Genomic DNA, 17892 nt, shown 5'->3' with positions numbered 1-17892 from the left:
AGTTAAAATATTCTAATGTATAATATCACACAAATGATATTGAAAATAGTTTTAATTACTTATATCATTCTTCAAACCTGTCACTTAATGTGTGATCTCTCAGGCAAAACAGTTTGATTGTCAGAAATGCCCTTATAATCACTTTTGTCGTTTTGTGTGTCTGTGTGTGTGATTACGATTTTTTTCTGTGATTTTTTTGGCTTGACCAAGCTTGGCAGGTAGGTCACGTCACACCTTCACCCTAGTTATTAGGAAAAATCTGAAAAATTATTTTGGCCCACCGTTGCCATAGCAACAGCCAAAAAATTGATTTTGGGATAGCTTCGCGCCAAATGCATCTCCTCCAACAAATTTGGGATAAAACACATTAGACATAGCTCATTCTACTCAGCTTGAGTGTGGGCACAAAGTTACTATTTGAATTTTTGACCCCAAAGTTGGGGTAACTTTTCACCAGCAACAGATTTTTAACTCCTGTGATTTTTTCGGCTTGGCTGATTTTGTTCATACTTCACAGGTAGGTCGTGCCGTCACTAATTGGAAAAAAATCCTGGCCCACCACTGCCATTGCAACATCCAAAAACTGATTTTTGAATACTTTCGCCCCAAATGTATTACTTCCTACCAGTTTTGTACACAGTCAGCTGGCATCGGTGTCGTTGAGTGTATATGATAAAGGGAAGTTGTGTAACCAAATTTGCCGAGTTGGCAGTTTTTTGCCAATAAAAAAAATAACTAAGGCGAAAACTTGCGGTTTTTCAGCATTTTTGGAATAAAGACATTATTCTCTATCAATAATCCGCCCAAAACAGAAACATTTCTACTAATTCTCTATGTGGCCAATGGCTGGACATGATACGTTTGCGGTCGTTGCCAAAGAACCCCGCGTCCATTGCCTGGCGATGCTCTTCCGTTTCACCCCCTCCGGAATGTTCTACTTTCACAGCCTAATCGCAGGCTTTTCGAAAAACGTCGAAAAAACACAAGAATTAGTAGAAATGTTCCTATTTTGGGTAGATTATTGATAGAGAATAATGTCTTTATTACAAAAATGTTGAAAAACCGCGAGTGCCTGTATCAACGTAATCCCAACGCAACTTTGAACTTTGAATGAACTGTAAATGCTGCCTTCATTCTAGAAAATACTATCGCAAAACGGATCGAAATAATAAATGATGTAACAGAAGAATACGTCCTAGTAATAAACTAAGTGACTTCTAAAGACTGAATGTTTTTTGCAAACTTCGTATACGGCCCATTTAGTTATAAATCGACGTTTATGTCACACTATGGAAACAACCAAAAACATGTTGCTTGTTTTTGAGAGGAGCGGATCGCCAACCAGCCTGTCACTTAGATAATGTGTTCTATGCTAAATTTGACATATTCACTGGCTTTTAATTTGGCTCATATATTCCAGTCAGCGAAATAAGCTAAATTAAAACCCAGTGATTAATTAATCCTTGTACAGTATACTGAAGCTCAAGAGAACTCCTGTGTGCCAATGGTATTTTGCAACATGAATTACAAATAAGGAATACCATATATCCTATATTACAAAGCACATCTTCAATACACATGAAGCAGAGAATGTATTTATTTGAAATATTTGAAATGTCTTATTTTTGCCCGCAGACATGCCTTTGACAATTTTCAAACTTGAGAGGTTGGAGTATCTTCCTAGATTTGTTTATGACATGAGTGACCATGATGTTATTTAAATTTGTGTGGTATATGCGACTACATTAGAAGCGGGAGGGTCATCACTTGCGAACGTACGAGTCCCAAGCGATGATAACAACACACGCTAAAACGCAAAGGCTCATGACTAGACGCTCGTTTGTAAACAATGACACGCTATGGCCATCTGACGCATGCGTAGGTGACGACTCTCCCGATTTAAACAATTACTAAATCAAAGAAAGCTTAGAAAGAACTCCCATGTGCTTCTATTAGAGCAAATACAGTATTTAAATGCAATCAATGATCGGGGGGTCCAAGTAGCTATGATTTAACAATTATAAATTTTTAATGAAATAATATATATGATGGCATGATATTTTGGACATATATCTTGTCAGACTAAATTGTGGCACTAGTTGCATGTCCCTATCAGCAACAGTACTTACTGGTATATTGATTTAAACCAAAACTAATCAGGTTTACGCATTATCCGAGGGCATCTATGTGCTAATCAATACGCAAATTAGCAAATTAATATGCATGGATATTAATCAAATACTTATCAGGTCTGTGAAATGTCCTATGACATCTATGTGTAATGGGATGATTAATACTTGAGGTATTAGTGGAAAAGCCAAAAATTGACTAATCATAATGCAAATAAGGTAATTATTATGCACAGATTTTTACCCAAAACTAATCAGGTCTGTGAATAGTCATGAAATTTCAATGAGTGGTTCTTCAGATATCAGTGGAATAGTCACGCTAAAATTTAGCAATTTATCATGCAAATTAGGTAATTAATAAGAAATTAAGTAATTAATTATTCAAAACCTAATCAAATCTGCATATTAGCCCAGAGCATCTATGCATCTAGTTTCATCAAAACCAACATATGGTTCTTAAGTGGTTCAGTGGAACAGACTGACATACACACACATACAGACAGGCTAACTGCAAAGACTCCCATTGTGTGCTTCAGAATGCACACAAGTGGCAATAGAAATGGGACCAACAAAGTATGGTCAGAGATCTCACCAGTCCAATGGGGGAGCTTGTTGCATGCATGTAAATATTATTTGTTTACTTTTAGTTTTATTGAATTCTGATGAGTGGTTGAGAGCATTCTGCACATTATACCAGAGCATCTATGTACAAAATGTCATAAATCTGTTCAAATTGGCTAATTATTATGCAAATTAAGTCATTAATAAGCAGTTTTCAACCAAAAACTGATCAGATCTGCACATTATCCCAATTTAGAAACTAGGTCAAACTGACAGTTAGCCCACAGAGTTAATTTGATATTCTAAATAATGAAAGTTGGTAAGGTAATTATGTCAAATTTAAACTTTATTGTTTCAGACAAGTATGCGATGAGCGTGAACTGCATTTATTTGAACAAGATGGCCACCTGTCAAGCACTGTTAAATTTTATGGGGAGAAAAAACTTGATCAGTTCCAAGCATGCCAGAGATGCAGATCGGAAACTGCATTCTTTAAACCAAAATGGCCGCCAATTGGCCATTTGTATCAGAACAGGAAAATAAAATGATGTGCATCAAGTTCCCATTGTGTGCAAAGTATGGTTAACAGTCCAATGGGAGAGCTGGTTTCTAATGAATATTAATGAGCTTGGTTATTCATGTGTATACTTATTCAAGCAAAATATTGTTTATATTTCAGTTATGAAAAAAGGCGTTTTACACTAAGATATATTACTAGAAAATTGAATAAACAATCTGTTCAATTATTTTGTTAAGAGTAAGCCAAAATGTTTGGGATTCATTACACAAAGTAAACTGACATTGTCCCTTGACCTGATGGGTCAAGGGTGCCATTAACCAATCAGTGTGTTCGTGGTAGAGCCTGACATTTTCTAAATGACAGTGACCGTAAAGATTACTGAAGTAGCACAATCTGGTCGCATAGATTTCAGTTGAATTATGCATGATAGTTCGAAAAAAAAAAAGAATAGCAATTTACAAAATAAAGAACAAGTGCGATGACATTATTCACGATGACAAGTTGAAATGTATTTTACCCACTCGCACTTGGATAGCGTACCTCTACTTTGAGAAAGTGTTTACTTATGAATCAACTATTGTATTGTTTGTAAGCAGCTTCCACATCATGTGACTATATAGGGTCCAGTGTTCAAGTTCTAATCTACTAATGGCAGGATGTATGCCGGCCAGTGCATAATTTCACCGACATATTGTTCCAAACAGCAACGATGCCAGCGAAGTTGGTTGTTGTTATGCACGTCTTAAGATCGTTACATGATTAGAACTGGTTGGTTCAAACTACTTTAATGAGAATGCGCTGTCCGGCTGAATGTGCTCATTTATGAGCATGCACCTGACACACCAGCTACACGTCTCAACATTTCATACTGTGTCAGTACAGACATTTTGTTTGAATAACTTTGCCATTTATTATGTAGAAATTTATTCATTAAAATAAATTGAAAGGTAATCGCATCGTGATCTTCTATTAATATTCAACAGGTTTGAGTACCTCACTATTAGTTTGACGTCTCATGTTGAGGTTATTTGAACCAACTTGTTCGAATCGCATAAGATTTCCATGCGAGCAAAGCAAACCAGTCAGCAGCTAAAACTGGCAATGTTGCTTATTTGGTGTTCAGTACAATATGGCGGTGACAAATGAACTGTTCAACAAGGTTTTCCATGGTGGTTGCTAATTTTGAGTGCCCGTCGGGTAGACTACTGTGATGAGATTGCTGATCATAACAAAATCCCTCCACGAACCGTTCTAGATTGATGAAAACGCGCAATTTTTGGATGCATAAAATGGCTGCCATTTGACCATCTTGAAAATGTCGACAAAGTTTCACGACAAATTTTGGAAGGGGTGGATGTATCGGCAAATACGACACTGAACATAAAAAAAAATCATGCAAATTTTGATCGATGCTAACTTGGATACAATACTTGGCAGAAGCTGCTAGAATCAATAAATACACCCAGTGTATAGAAAATAGTAGTTGGTAACCGATGAGTCATTGTCTGAAAACTCTCGTTTTTGACTAAAATTACTTCTTTATAATGTATTTTGATATTACAACACTGAACTATTTCAAGTGAGATTTTCATGATTCTCTTGGATGCCATTTTGGTTGCGACAGCAAGTATCATAAATGATTAAGACTTGTACCTACAAGTGTAACTAACCCAACACCTTGAAGCGCGGGAAATTTGTGTACAAAATAGCACGTTATAGTCTAGAATTAGGTTACTGTCTGAGGGACAATAAAGAAACTGTTTTATAGCGTCACCATATTGTAAATGGTACAGACCCATTGAACTTTGTCATGGCCTCGGTGACATTCATGTTTCAAATCTCTGCACATGCATGTGAACAGTTGTATTGTTGAAACCATAATGCCATAGATGTTGACTGATATTCCATTATTAATTTAGTACGCAGTCACTGATTGATTGACCTCCATCTGCGTGGAAAACGCCGTAATGTTCCATTTCCCTTTTTAAAAGTAAAACTGTAGTTCTGTTCTAGTTTTTTAGTCCGTGCTAAACTGTGGGTCAGTTCATCTGTTTACTATGCAACGTTCATGTTTTATGGCATTCTACAAGTTTATGTAATTATCAGAAGTTCACACTTTCGTTTGAAATCTTCCGTTCTCCAATAAATGCAGTTCATGTTAACAAGAGATTCGTGAGAGTTCAAGTTGTTCCGCTGAAATCCTATTCAAGTTGGAGTGTGGCCGACCGAACCAAACCACAAGTTGGGGCAGAGTCAGCTTGTGTCGGGACTAAAGTCTGCTCAAACTGAAATCACACTCAATAATGAACTTAAGAGAACATGTATATCAATTCAAGCCATACGACTCAAAATCATTATCGCCATGCTTGATTTCAACATCTTTACTGTCTAATACTACGGGTTCTACAGCAATTGTTCTATGCGACTCATCCTTGTTATTGTAGGCAATAAACCAAAGTCAGAAAACCACCAAGTTTATTTGAATCAACATTGTCTGTACTTGTCTTTATGTAATTCACTGATCACACCATAGTTGTTAAAGAAAAGATTATCCTATTGTTGAAAAATAAATTGAAAATCAGAGAAAAAAAAAATTGTTCAACATAACTGGTTTATATGAATCTGTAAAAAAAATTGTTTATGAAGGTATTAATGATTAAAACACTGATGAATTTGTTGCAAGCTTTACATCGGAAAGATCAACTTGCTATGTATCATGGCTAGCAACGTTTTGGCCTGCCTTATTTACAGACTGAAGCCTGTTACCATTGGGGGCGCTCATCATAACACAATCTTGACAACTAAAATACTGGGTAGCTTTATATTGTTTGGTAATGCAAGGTTACTGCGACTATTTACGACAGTTGCAACATCCTCTTTCCGGTACGGCCTGGGATATACACAGTTCAGTTAATTCCAAATAACTGAAAGCCTCCATTACATATTTTGTCAATATATTTGCACAATAGTGGACTAGAAAATATCTGTTACGATTTATTGATTTTCTTGTTTACCGTTTTAAGCGACAACTCGTTTACATTCTGAAATACAGTCGGGGGGGGGGGGGGATCGTGCCGGTCACTCATGAATATTACAGTAAGTATCAGAAGAATTGGGGCAGCCAATTTGTAAACTGGCTAACTGCTTAGGTTTTGACTAAGCAGTGCCGACTAGTGGCCAGGACTATCTCTGGGTAAATCTATTACAATGATTTTGCAAACAATTTGTAAGTTGTCCATGTTTTTTTCAAAATTATTTGAATCAGTGTTCTCCCCAGGCCAAAACAGCGTCCCGGGCCCCGACGCGATTGGATTTGCCCGCGACGCTATGTGTTTCCTCCGCGATGCTATTATTTATCCCGTGATCTGATTTCTTCAGTCTCTCGCAGACTGTAAGTTTCCTGGCTAACTAGTTAAATCTACAAATGCATTGTATTAACGCCAATATGATAATCCCTTGTTGTTTCTTATTGGTTGGATATCGTTTTAAAAAAACAAAGCAGTTCTATAAAGACAAAGCCGTAAGCCCCGGTGTCAAACGCTCTTTGCCAAACGTATATTCATATGTAAATGATATAGTCACACTTGGGGTCAAAAGCCACATGTTTTCGGTGTGTACGAAACGTATTTTCATTATTATTTTTAGAAATGTAGTAGTACTATTATTCTAAGTTTTGATTTTTGTCAGTATTTTTGATATTGTATTTGTTTTTTGAGATCAAAATGTGAAAAAATATATATTTATGATGTAAACAATTTTGACCTCGTGATTGTGAATCCAAGATGGCGTCACCCACGTAAGATCCAGCGAGCGTGAACTTCCCACTCGGATCGCATATCGTGCTCAGATTCGGATGAATTAAGTGAAGCATAATTGAAAATAATATATTCTAATCAAGATACGTGTGGAAATTGGAGTGACACTTGTGTTATTTCTTGGAAGAAAAGCCTCAATTTTACGTGGTATAACAACGGCGACAATTCGTAATTCAGACCTCAGTTGTCTCGAATTGTTCACAATTGTGTTGAACAGACAACATCGATGATTAAAAAAAATACCGTACATAAAGATGGATAATTTCAGCCAGAAAAACTTATTGCTCGAACATAGTAGCGTAAGTATCGTGACTCCTAACAGTTGTTGTACTTAACCGGAAAACAACAGAAACGGAAGACAAGCAATGAGAATAATCAACCCCATGTTTAATTTACCGGGACTGAACAGGGTTTTATAAAGTTGCTGATTGCTGGGCCAAGCAAAGGAAAAGAAAACTCAGTATTTCTGCAGGACATTTGCAATACTAAACATGCAGTGCAATAATTGTATATTGATTGTACACAAAATAAATAGAAAAAAATGAAAAAAAACTGGTTTTGTTTTATTTCTCCATATGACAAACAATATGTTAATTTTGCTAATTATATGCTAATTATGCAAATTAGTCGCGACTATGAAAAATTTCTGGGGAGAACACTGAATATATTAAGAGCAGTGACAGAGAAAGTTTTTTTAAGTTCTTCGTGTAAAGAGGTGTTCATATGCAAGCGATTTTCAATGCAGGGTCTATGGTTTCAGCCAGGGTCTATAGCACCAAGAGCCAAATGATTTCAAGACTTTTCCAGGCCTTTTCCAAAACTGTCACTGTCTTGCATCCCCCTCATAAGACATTTTGACACTTAATTCAGGCCAAATGGACTTTTCTACAATTAATTAATAACTAAGAAGAAATTTAAAGACTTTTCCAGTCCAATTCCAGAGCAACTGACAAATTTAAATCTGATTTGATATATCAACAAGTAGCCTGTCGGAGCTGTTAGCAATTTCAATTAAAGAACAGAAGATATTAGAAAATGAACAATATGTACAGTATCAAAGCAACAGGACTTGCTGTTTTCAACAAGAATTCAAAAATATCACTTCACCAAAAATAGATAATTGAAGATATCACCACGAAATGAACAAATCTGAAAGAGGTCCACATACACCAAGTATCAAAGCATTCAGGCTCGTAGTTTTTAAAAGGAAGTCCAAAAGTAAAACATTGACACGGACAATCACTCGTATGATAAGCTCCGCTCGTCAAAGTCAACAGTGGAGCTAAAATTGGGCTTATAATTATTTAACATTTGGGTCTATTGTTTCATACCCAGGAGGTTGTAATGTTCCGCCTGCTCGGTAAGATAAACACTCCAGTCTGACTGCTATCAGAACTGAGTTCCGCCCACTCACTAATTAACTACATGCGGCCTTTGCACGATAGCCAATCACACGCGACTCTTGGCGTACCTGTTAATAAACTGAATACATTAACTAACCATATATGGGAGATGGCAGGTAAAATCAACGTTGATCATGTTGGCGTTGTTATCCCAGTTTCTCCAGCGCTGTCATCGATCGTATCATTTGAGTTATTTTTGTCTGAGTTCATGTCGTACCGTTTTCTACCACAATCTGGATTTAGTTCATCGTTCTTTGTGTCACACCAGTGTAGGAAATTCCTGCCCGTCCGCACGCCCGAGACGGGTAACTTTTGTATCGGACTGGTTGAATTTCAAACTTCCCTGTCAGATGGTCTGGTAACATGTTACCACATTCTTCCGCCGAAATTAAAATAAAAATCAAAGAAAGCTTAGAAAGAACTCCCATGTGCTGAGAGTATTGGAGACACATTAAATATAATTCGAAATTACTTAGCTGAAAACTAATTATGCAAATCAGAAAATTAATATGACCAGATTTGAGTGTAAAACTAATGAGGTCTGCGCAATGTAACAGAAAATCTATGTCTCCAAGTTTAATTGAAATGTGATGAGAACCAAAAAATTATGAATTATTATGCTTATTAGGGAATTAATATGAACAGATTTTTACCCCAAACTAATTAGGTTTGTACATTGTCCTACAGCATCTTTGTACTAAGTTTCATTGAAATGGAATAATTAGTACCGTGAAAACTCCAAAATTTCGACCCCTCTAAAAATTCGATTGGCTATTTATTTGCCGGGTTTCGGTGTTTTATTTACCTCCAAATTTTCGACTCCACTAAAAATTGCCGACTCATTCTTATTCGAAAATTGCGACCAGTTTTAGTTTTCCCCCAAACGAAAAAAAAAACCGATGTGAGCGTTCAAACGGGACCTTCCTCGAAGGCATGAATCCGGGTTTCTGATTGACTGAGAGATTTTTATTTTATTGGTAACGAAAATATATTCTAAATAAACGAAGTTTCAAATAAAAACGAACACAAAAATCTCGGCATGCTGCGTTTCTGAATTGTTGATTATTACTGTACTCAGTAGTGATTATAATAATGTACACAAAATAAATTTGTTGAATGGTTATGAAATACAAATAAAAGTCAACTAAGTTTCATCGTAAGCGAATGATTCCGGTCTCGTATAAACGTTTGATGCTGTAGGATATCCGCCATGTTCTCTTAGGTCAAATAGGTCAAATCGCTAATTAACCAATCAAAAAGCTGGATGATGCCAACGTGTTCAAATTACCATAGCTTATTTAAATATGTTAATGTTATTGAACGCAATGCGAAGAGATTGATGTTGTAGTACGATATTTTGGCTTGGATTTTGATGCGAAAACGGCATGATTTTTTTTTAAATAAAAAAATTAGTTGTTTTTAAAAAATAAACTGGTCATCTGAAGAATAATTTAACATTGTTCACAGTGATAACAGCTCATTCTCGAAAGGAAGCTTACCCGCTCACGCTAGTCACGATAAAAATCATACGCGTGTACTCTTGAATAGACAGACGTCAATGACTACGGTAAAACTTAGACTCTATTTTAGCCGGCAGGATTGATTGAAATGTCCGAAAAATGACGCCAAAATACACCTTAAAAGTCCCATTTTATTTTCTTAAATCCCATTTTATTTTTTAATCCAAGGGCGAATTTACGGCAAAATTTGGTCCCTCAAATAAGGGACACGTGAGCTTTGATTCTAACCGGATACATTGCACTGGGTCGGGGAGATAGTTTGCTAAACTTCCATGTATCTTTTGTCCAATGGGTACCTGTACTTCGAACATTCGCAAGTTTTCCTAGGTAGTGCGAGACAGCTTTGTCTTTTGACCTATTAGTTTTGTGCTGACCTCTTCTGCGCGTCTTGATGTTTTGTTTTGCTTGTCATAATACTCACTGATTGATGACTTTGTTTAGATTTTGAGTTACAACTCGGCCACGACTCTAAAAACATGTCACATTTCTAACGCCAATTATTTAAAACCGGTCGAAATTTTGGAGTTTTTACGGTACTTTAGATATCAGTGTGAAAGCTTAAAATTGGTTAATTATGCAAATTAGGTAATTAATATGTACAGATTGTAACCCACAATTATTCAGGTCTGTCTATTGTCCTACAGCATCCATGTACATTCATTGATATGTGATGTATAGTACCCGAGATATCAGTGTGAAAGTTGGTTAATTATGCAAATTAGGTGATTAATATGCACAAATATTTACCGGAAACTAATTGGGTCTGCATAATTCTAGATTCATTGAAATGTAAATGATTAGTACTTTAGATATCAGTAGAAAAGCTGAAAATTAATTATGCAAATTAGGTAATTAATATGCACAATTATTTACCCTAAAACTAATCAGGTCTCTGCATAGTCCTAAAGGATCTATGTACCAAGTTTCATTGAAATGCGATGATTAGTACTTGAGATACCCATGGAAAAGCTGAAAATTAACTAATTATGCAAATTAGGTGATTAATATGCACAAATATTTATCGAAAACAATCAATCTCTGCATAGTCCTTGAGTATGTAAGTACCAAGTTTCATTGAAATGTAATGCTAACTACTTATATCAAATGCTGAAAATTAATTAATTAATTATGCAAATTAGGTAATTAATATGTACTGATATTACCATAAAAACTACCAGGTCTGTGCAGTGTCGTATGACATCTATGTACCAAGTTTCATCAAAATCCAATGAGTGGTTGTTTAGATATCAGTGGAACAGTCATGGAACCACTAAAAAATAGCTAATTATCATGCAAATTAGGTAATTAATATGCACAGATTTTTACCAAAAATTAATCAAATCTGCGCATATGTTCAGAGCATCTATGTACCAAGTTTCATCAAAATCCAATGAGTGGTTCTTTAGATATCAGTGGAACAGTCATAGAACAGCTAAAAATTAGCTAATTATCATGCAAATTAGGTAATTAACGAGCATGGATTTTTACCAAAACCTAATCAAATCTGCGCATTGGCCCAGAGCATCTATGCACCAAGTTTCATCAAAAACCGATGTATGGTTCTTGAGATAGCAGTGGAACAGTCGGACACACATACACACACACATACAGACACACTAACTGCAAAGACTCCCATTTTGTGCTTCGCACATGGGAGTCAACAAGCTATCATTCTTTATATGTGCTCTAAACATTTTAAACAGAAACATGATCAGCCAAAACTATGAAAATATTGCATTGCCGTCTCACATCGCGACTTGCCGACACGCATTCTCAACCCACAACACGGAATCCATTGACTTATTAACATAATAATAGGTACGTGACCTCGGGTCAGGTCCCATCTCCCATGGTGCAGTGAGACTTCCGGTGACCCCTGACCAGTTCTATCGTTGCGTAGTTTGTTTACAAAGTTTTCATTTCGCGTACAACATGTATCGTTTTTTGGGGATAGACCCTCCAACAAAGAAACAGAAGTCGAGCATCGATAGAATTGCGGCAAATAAGGAGTATGACCAGTCAAAACGTACTCCCAAAATAGTTCCAAGCTGGAAGACTGTTCAAAGAATGGCTGGTCACCGATGACACCGGTAATCATACGGTGTATTGCCGTATCTGCCGGGCTATTATCAAACCGCAAAATTCCAGACAAACTCCGCAAGTACGGAAAGGGATGTCATAAACAAGCCAAATCGATATTCAAAGCAAAGAATGCCCACCACCAAAGCAACTTCCTGCTGATAGAATCATCGAAATGTTGAATGGTAAAAGTGTTGACAGGTTAGACAAGCTACTGTAAAGGGGGTAATTATTCACTGGGTTTTAATTTAGCTTATTTCGCTGACTGGAAAAATGCGCTAAATTAAAACAGTGAATATGTAAAATTTAGCATAGAACACATTATCTAAATGACAAAACCGTGAATTTAAAACCCACTGAATATGCCTGAAATGGTAAATGAGTGAAATTTAAACCCAGTGAATATTAGTCATTTTACAGTATTCCGAGGCTGTAACAGACGGTAATGCTCATTTGGTAGCTGGATTAAATTCTGACTATGGTTCAGATTTTTCTGATCAAGCCGAGAGCAACAGTGACACAGACATCTGATATATCATGTTCTGAATATGCATGTTCTCTACAGCTACTTTGTTGTTAAAATAAACCGTGCATAGTATATTGTATACAACTTGTGTTTATTTGTGTGTGTGTGCGCGAAAATTATTGAAAAAAATGTGCGGGACTGGTAACATTTTAGCAGGGCTTGTAACTTTTGAAAGTCACCACCCCTGATGTCTGGTATGTAATCTGGACAAATTTCCTACACTGGTCACACTGGAATTATTTTTTTAATTTGCTCTTGCGATAATCTTGCAGAAATACAAAATCATGGTTTCGGCAGATTATCGACGGTTTTGTTAAAGGAAATTGATATGTTGCAAAACAGAATAAAACACGATTACGACAAATCGTGTCGTAATCAGTCTGCAACACCACAAGTGTCACGACAGTTTACAACCCCTACAATTGCCGTAAACTGTACATCTTCGAGAGATGGCACACCAGGAATGTCTTCTGAAAATAAGGCTAGTTTCAGCAATCGTGGCCAAATTTTCACATTATGAACAGTTACACACAATAGATTAAACCGAGACGCACACAGACACAGAATTGAAAATGGCAGCAGTTAGGTGATTTTGTTTACGACATTTGCTGTGAATTGTGGGCGTTGGACACTCGTGTCACCCAATCAGCCTTACATCCTTTTTATGAACGGCGCACTCCGTTCCGCTATCAGTGTGACTGGAGTGTTTGTAGCATTATCCTACCGGGCGGGCGGAACATTACAACCTCCAGCGATAATTGTTCCAGGGTGCACATGTATAACGTTTTATGTGAATTATTATGCAAATCAGATAATTATATAATAGAAACCCTAATAATAAGATAAATAAGATGGTAAGCAAGCATCTATGCATGGAGTTTCATCAAAAACCAACGTACGATTCTTCAGATATCAGTGCAACACATGCGTACTAACTGCAAAGACTCATTGTGTGCTTTGCGCACAAGAGTAAAAAATTGCGAGAAGAATTATCTAAATTTGTTCTTATCATGGCTTTTGTTAGGTCCATGCATACAAGCATACTGACTTCTATATTTGACTGCCTCAATCATTCATGAATAAGAAGCATCCTATCTGTTACTCTGATTATTCGTCCGACAAAATATTGGGATAACCACATATACTTATTACAAGCAGGCAGGGAAAAAAGTAAACAAAGAAAACTCTTGGTAGTAAGCGAAAGTTTGTGGGAGGCATTGTGCCCTGTTATCCCTTTGTTATGCAAACAAAAGAAAAGCAAACAGCTGGTGTGACCACATCTGGAAACAGAAATTGCTTTGTTCCTAACTCTAGTTGTAAACTGCTTTGTTTAAGGCAAAATTTTGAGAATTTTCATTCCTTTTAACAAAGTTTGATTTTAGTACAAAACCTGTCAAATACAACTAACGTTGTTTCAGGTTACAGTTAGGCATGCCCCAAACTATCAAGGATGTTATCCAGTGGTTTTCAGCCACTAGGTGAATGATTATTTTTCTAGGACAGTGAGCAGACAATCTAAATTATCAATACAAAGTCTTCAAAAAAAATCAACTTCAGTTTTACAGCCAAGTCCTGCTACTTTATATAAACAAATAAAGGTAACCTTGACCCCGTTAATAAACTCATTTAAAAAGGGCCCTCAAGAGGAAGTTCAATAGCGTATTTACAACTGTTCTGATCAAAGCTTTATATAAATGTAATTTCTGGTAAACCTATATTAGAAACATTCATTTTTTATATTATATTTATTATAATATAAACTTGTAAAAATTCCATTCAGCTTTATGTGAATGCCATTTTTGGTTTCATCAGTACAAATCCGAATATAAACATTAAACTTACTACATTCAATATTGGATAAAGTTAAAACATTACACGCAACTCACTGAAAGTTGGAGGCAGCAACAGAGCTGCTTTGAACAACAAATGAACTGGTCTGAAGTACAAGGTCATCTTTGGGATTCATCGTTGAATGGCGACCACAGACTCTGCAATCTCAATGGTATTTACTGTATTAACAGAGTACAGATGAAAATACACATTGAGACTGGAGTGTAAGTAGTCTTCACAGCAAACTTGTCGATAGATCAAAGTATCTTTCCATGACTTCAAGCTTCAATCAATGTTATCTTGCTGTACAGGTGTTTGAAGACACTTTCCAGTCAACCTGAATGGCATTTACTGCTGTGAATGTATGCAGTGTAAAGTGCCATTTAGGCTGGCCGGCCAGAGTCAGTCCACACAATATATCCATCACCCACAAATCAAATGTTTTAGAAACTTTGCGCACAAGTTATGCCTGAAGTAACAACTCCCTGAAAAGACTAACTACTAAACTTCCTTTACTCAGAAAATCCAGAAAGTCGTCTTAGTGATAAACGCTCTAATCTCAGTGGCATTTACTGTTCTTTGGCTAAAACAGATGAAAATGCACACAGAGATTGGAGCGGCCAACACAAAATTAGATTAGAAGACTTAAACTTGCTTGGAAGGACCACCCTGCAATCTGAATGGTATTTACTGTATAGATTGATACCAACAGATGAAAATACACATCCAGACTGAAGGGTATGCCCCAGGAGAATCTACATCTTTGATGATTAATAAAAGACAGGACTTTATTTAAAACGATTACAATATAATACAATACAAACTGATGTAAATACATTTACAATTGCAGGAAGAAGTCAAAATTAAGACTTTAACGTGCATAGGTCTTCATACAATGTAAATAGATGGCCACAGTATGAAATAAAGATGTATATATAATGTAAATAGTATGTAAATTTTAACATTTCTGGCAACTTCACTAACCACAAGAAAAATGAAAATTAAAAGCTTGAAGTGTCATTACTTCCCCAACACCAAAGGAGGGATTTACTGAGATGAAGTCGTTCAAATTCATAATTGATTCTGAAGGATAAAAATAAAGTTTGATATTAGGCACCTAGTTTAACTTCTGTTATAAAATTTTATTTCAAACTTTGCCTAAAATTTTATTTACCGTACAATTACTGTTGAGGGGACTTGCCTTTTGTCTGAATGCACGGGTAGATGGGAGGGGGTGCTAACCATTGCCCATCCTTCAACATGTGCGACCTGTCAGACGCAAAAGTTTCCAGGTATTCGGAAGCTCTGATCACTCTAAATTTCCTAGAACGGAATATAATGCACGCAATGCAATCACAATCTAAGCAAAACACTTGTTATCATTCAAGTTTTATCTTGTTCATGTATCGAGTTTAGAGATGGAAAGATCCTTACCGATGATACTGCTGTTTTAACTGCTCATTACGAAATGTTTGACTGGAATAATCCAAGAATGGGGTCGGAAATTCAAGGACAGAGTCAAGATCATAAACTTCAGCATTCCCAGTATTACTTTTCTGTATTAATATTACGTGGTAATCCTTAAAAATATCCAATTAACTTAAAAATGTAACATTGAAAGATTCAATAAATTTATTTAATTGGGGTTCTTTTTTTCTTTCTGTAGACTTGCTTAACAAGTCTATGCATGCATTTATATGCAATGAACAGCCGTTTATCACACTAAAGAGCATGCACTAACCAAACACTTTTAAAATGATGCACTTTTGTCATTTTCAACGCTTTTTCAAAAGATTTCAAGGTAATTATTAACTTTGCAATCAATTGTAAATTTTTAACTGTAAAACTTGAAACCTACCCAGACAACAGGTACATCGGCACTTTGTGCAGCTTTTTGCATCCACAACGGAACCTACAATTTTAAATGATTGCCATCTATTTTAGATTTGAAAGAATCTTAACCATAAAATCAAATTGTAAATAGAAAATAATTAACTTACTGTTTTGAATTGGTTTGAAATGAAAACTGCATAACAATCTTCAATCAAATCTGGGTATCTGCTTTGAACATGCTCGCACAGCTTCCACACATTTTCTTCACTATCAAAACCAGGGAAACGGAAAAACGTCATTTACGAAGACGTAAACAAACCAGGATGATTCAAGCACAACAACCGAATTTAAATTGGCATATTGCCAGAATCGTGTAAAGGCAATATTCTTTTGCGTGCCTATCAAATTTGTTACAATTTTCCCGCGCGTTTTTGGTCACACTGAACTGCGCCACTAAATTTGCATTTTTTACACACAGTAAAACACAGTGTGAAACTGCGTCATTAACAAATTCCGACTTAAAAGAAGGCGCCAACATTCAATTTTACTTCTATTTTCAAAGCACAATTCATCAAAGTTTGCGGGAATAACTGCGTATGTGAACTAGGTCATCGACGCTCGTAGCTACGGAAAAACCGTTCCATTTTCGGTAATTTATGCAAATTGATTCAATGCAGTACATTCATCGACTCTAATAGAGTTGAATAAAAACGCAGCAAAAAATCAGCGTAACATTGAACACTAAGAGAAATACTACTCTAAATCTCATGAATGAACATGTACGGCTTTTATGAACACCCAGGCCAATTGTGTTTATGCAAATGTTTGAGGCCTCTCGGTAGTAAACATTTCGTAGTAGAAAAATGGACGACACATGTTGGGCTCTTTCAAACAAAAAAACACAATTTCAAATGTTAAAATTATCACCACTCTCTTTTAGAAATTAACAAAAAATTGTTTTAATATTGTTGACGTTATGTACAATAATATATTATTGAGTTATGTGTGGCCGAAGACTCACTTTATGTCGTTTTTCACGACTTTCGTGTACGACTGTTACAAATTTACGAGTATTTTTCAAAATGGATGGTGAACAATAACTTTTACACATGTGGGTTCGAATACGTGCAACAAATGACTATAGAAAAATAACACCACTCACCAAAACAATCCTAGACGGTCGGTAAATTGCCAGAGAAAATTTTCAAAGTGGAATTGTTTTAAAAATGTACGTTTTTGGTCGTTCCCGCGCTGTGTACCACGAGGCCAAAACCCACGCGACGCTACGTACTGTGACCCTTGGCCCTCAAAATGCTAACGACTATCTAGGCGGGAGTCTCAAAATTCGTTTTGTAGATAGAGCAAGTATAAGTGAATTTTACAAAATCTGTTCCAAATTATTCCTAAATATGTCAGAATGGTGGTATGACATATCGCGCACAATTTACTCACCAATAACAGGACGTATAAATGCATTCTTCACGAGGCGGGAACAGAGACCCACATGCTCCAGCCATTTGTGTGTATGTGCGTAGTCCATAATGCAACGCGACAACGTGACACTCGTTCGAGGCTTTGAAAAATATATTCCTCGTCCACAGATTGTTAAAATTATTTCACATATTTCAAATTCTTATTTTGTATTTTACCCACGCAATAATATTAATTTCAACAAA

At 36.1% G+C, this 17892-nt stretch overlaps 1 protein-coding gene and 2 non-coding genes across 5 annotated transcripts; all 3 read right to left on the bottom strand.

Moving 5' to 3' along the window:
* Positions 1–14696: 14696 nt before the first annotated feature.
* Positions 14697–14799, bottom strand: Mir4828b (microRNA mir-4828b). The gene has a single exon (NR_038787.1). It is a non-coding gene; the product is annotated as a microRNA mir-4828b (primary transcript).
* A 241-nt stretch (positions 14800–15040) lies between these two features.
* Mir4828a (microRNA mir-4828a) lies at positions 15041–15133 on the bottom strand. Its single transcript, NR_038786.1, has one exon. It is a non-coding gene; the product is annotated as a microRNA mir-4828a (primary transcript).
* Positions 15118–17785, bottom strand: LOC102802057 (protein N-terminal glutamine amidohydrolase-like). Of its 3 annotated transcripts, XM_006815899.3 has the most exons (6): positions 17669–17785; positions 16384–16483; positions 16242–16295; positions 15818–15963; positions 15585–15706; positions 15118–15466 (listed from the first exon to the last, which is right to left on the bottom strand). In XM_006815899.3, exons 1-6 carry the CDS (start codon positions 17731–17733, stop codon positions 15363–15365), a joined length of 591 nt encoding a protein of 196 aa, XP_006815962.1. In that variant the 5' UTR covers positions 17734–17785; the 3' UTR covers positions 15118–15362. The 3 variants fall into 3 exon arrangements, with proteins under 3 accessions (XP_006815962.1, XP_006815964.1, XP_085350909.1); XM_006815901.3 differs by lacking the exon at positions 16242–16295; XM_085494783.1 differs by lacking the exon at positions 16384–16483 and having other exon boundaries at positions 17669–17772.
* Positions 17786–17892: the final 107 nt, after the last annotated feature.

The sequence above is a fragment of the Saccoglossus kowalevskii genome, chromosome 21 (genome assembly GCF_978046115.1).
Source record: "Saccoglossus kowalevskii chromosome 21, keSacKowa6.1, whole genome shotgun sequence".
NCBI classification, from domain to species: domain Eukaryota; kingdom Metazoa; phylum Hemichordata; class Enteropneusta; family Harrimaniidae; genus Saccoglossus; species Saccoglossus kowalevskii.
Note: the sequence above shows the minus strand (reverse complement) of the source record. Positions and strands in the feature narration are given on the sequence as shown.

Coding starts and splice junctions, on each gene's coding strand:
- LOC102802057 (XM_006815899.3), bottom strand. CDS start 17,733: ATGGCTGGAGCATGTGGGTCTCTGTTCCCGCCTCGTGAAGAATGCATT. Junction 16,296..16,383: donor TTTCAAACCAATTCAAAACA/GTAAGTTAATTA, acceptor TTAAAATTGTAG/GTTCCGTTGTGGATGCAAAA. Junction 15,707..15,817: donor TTAAAACAGCAGTATCATCG/GTAAGGATCTTT, acceptor ATTCCGTTCTAG/GAAATTTAGAGTGATCAGAG.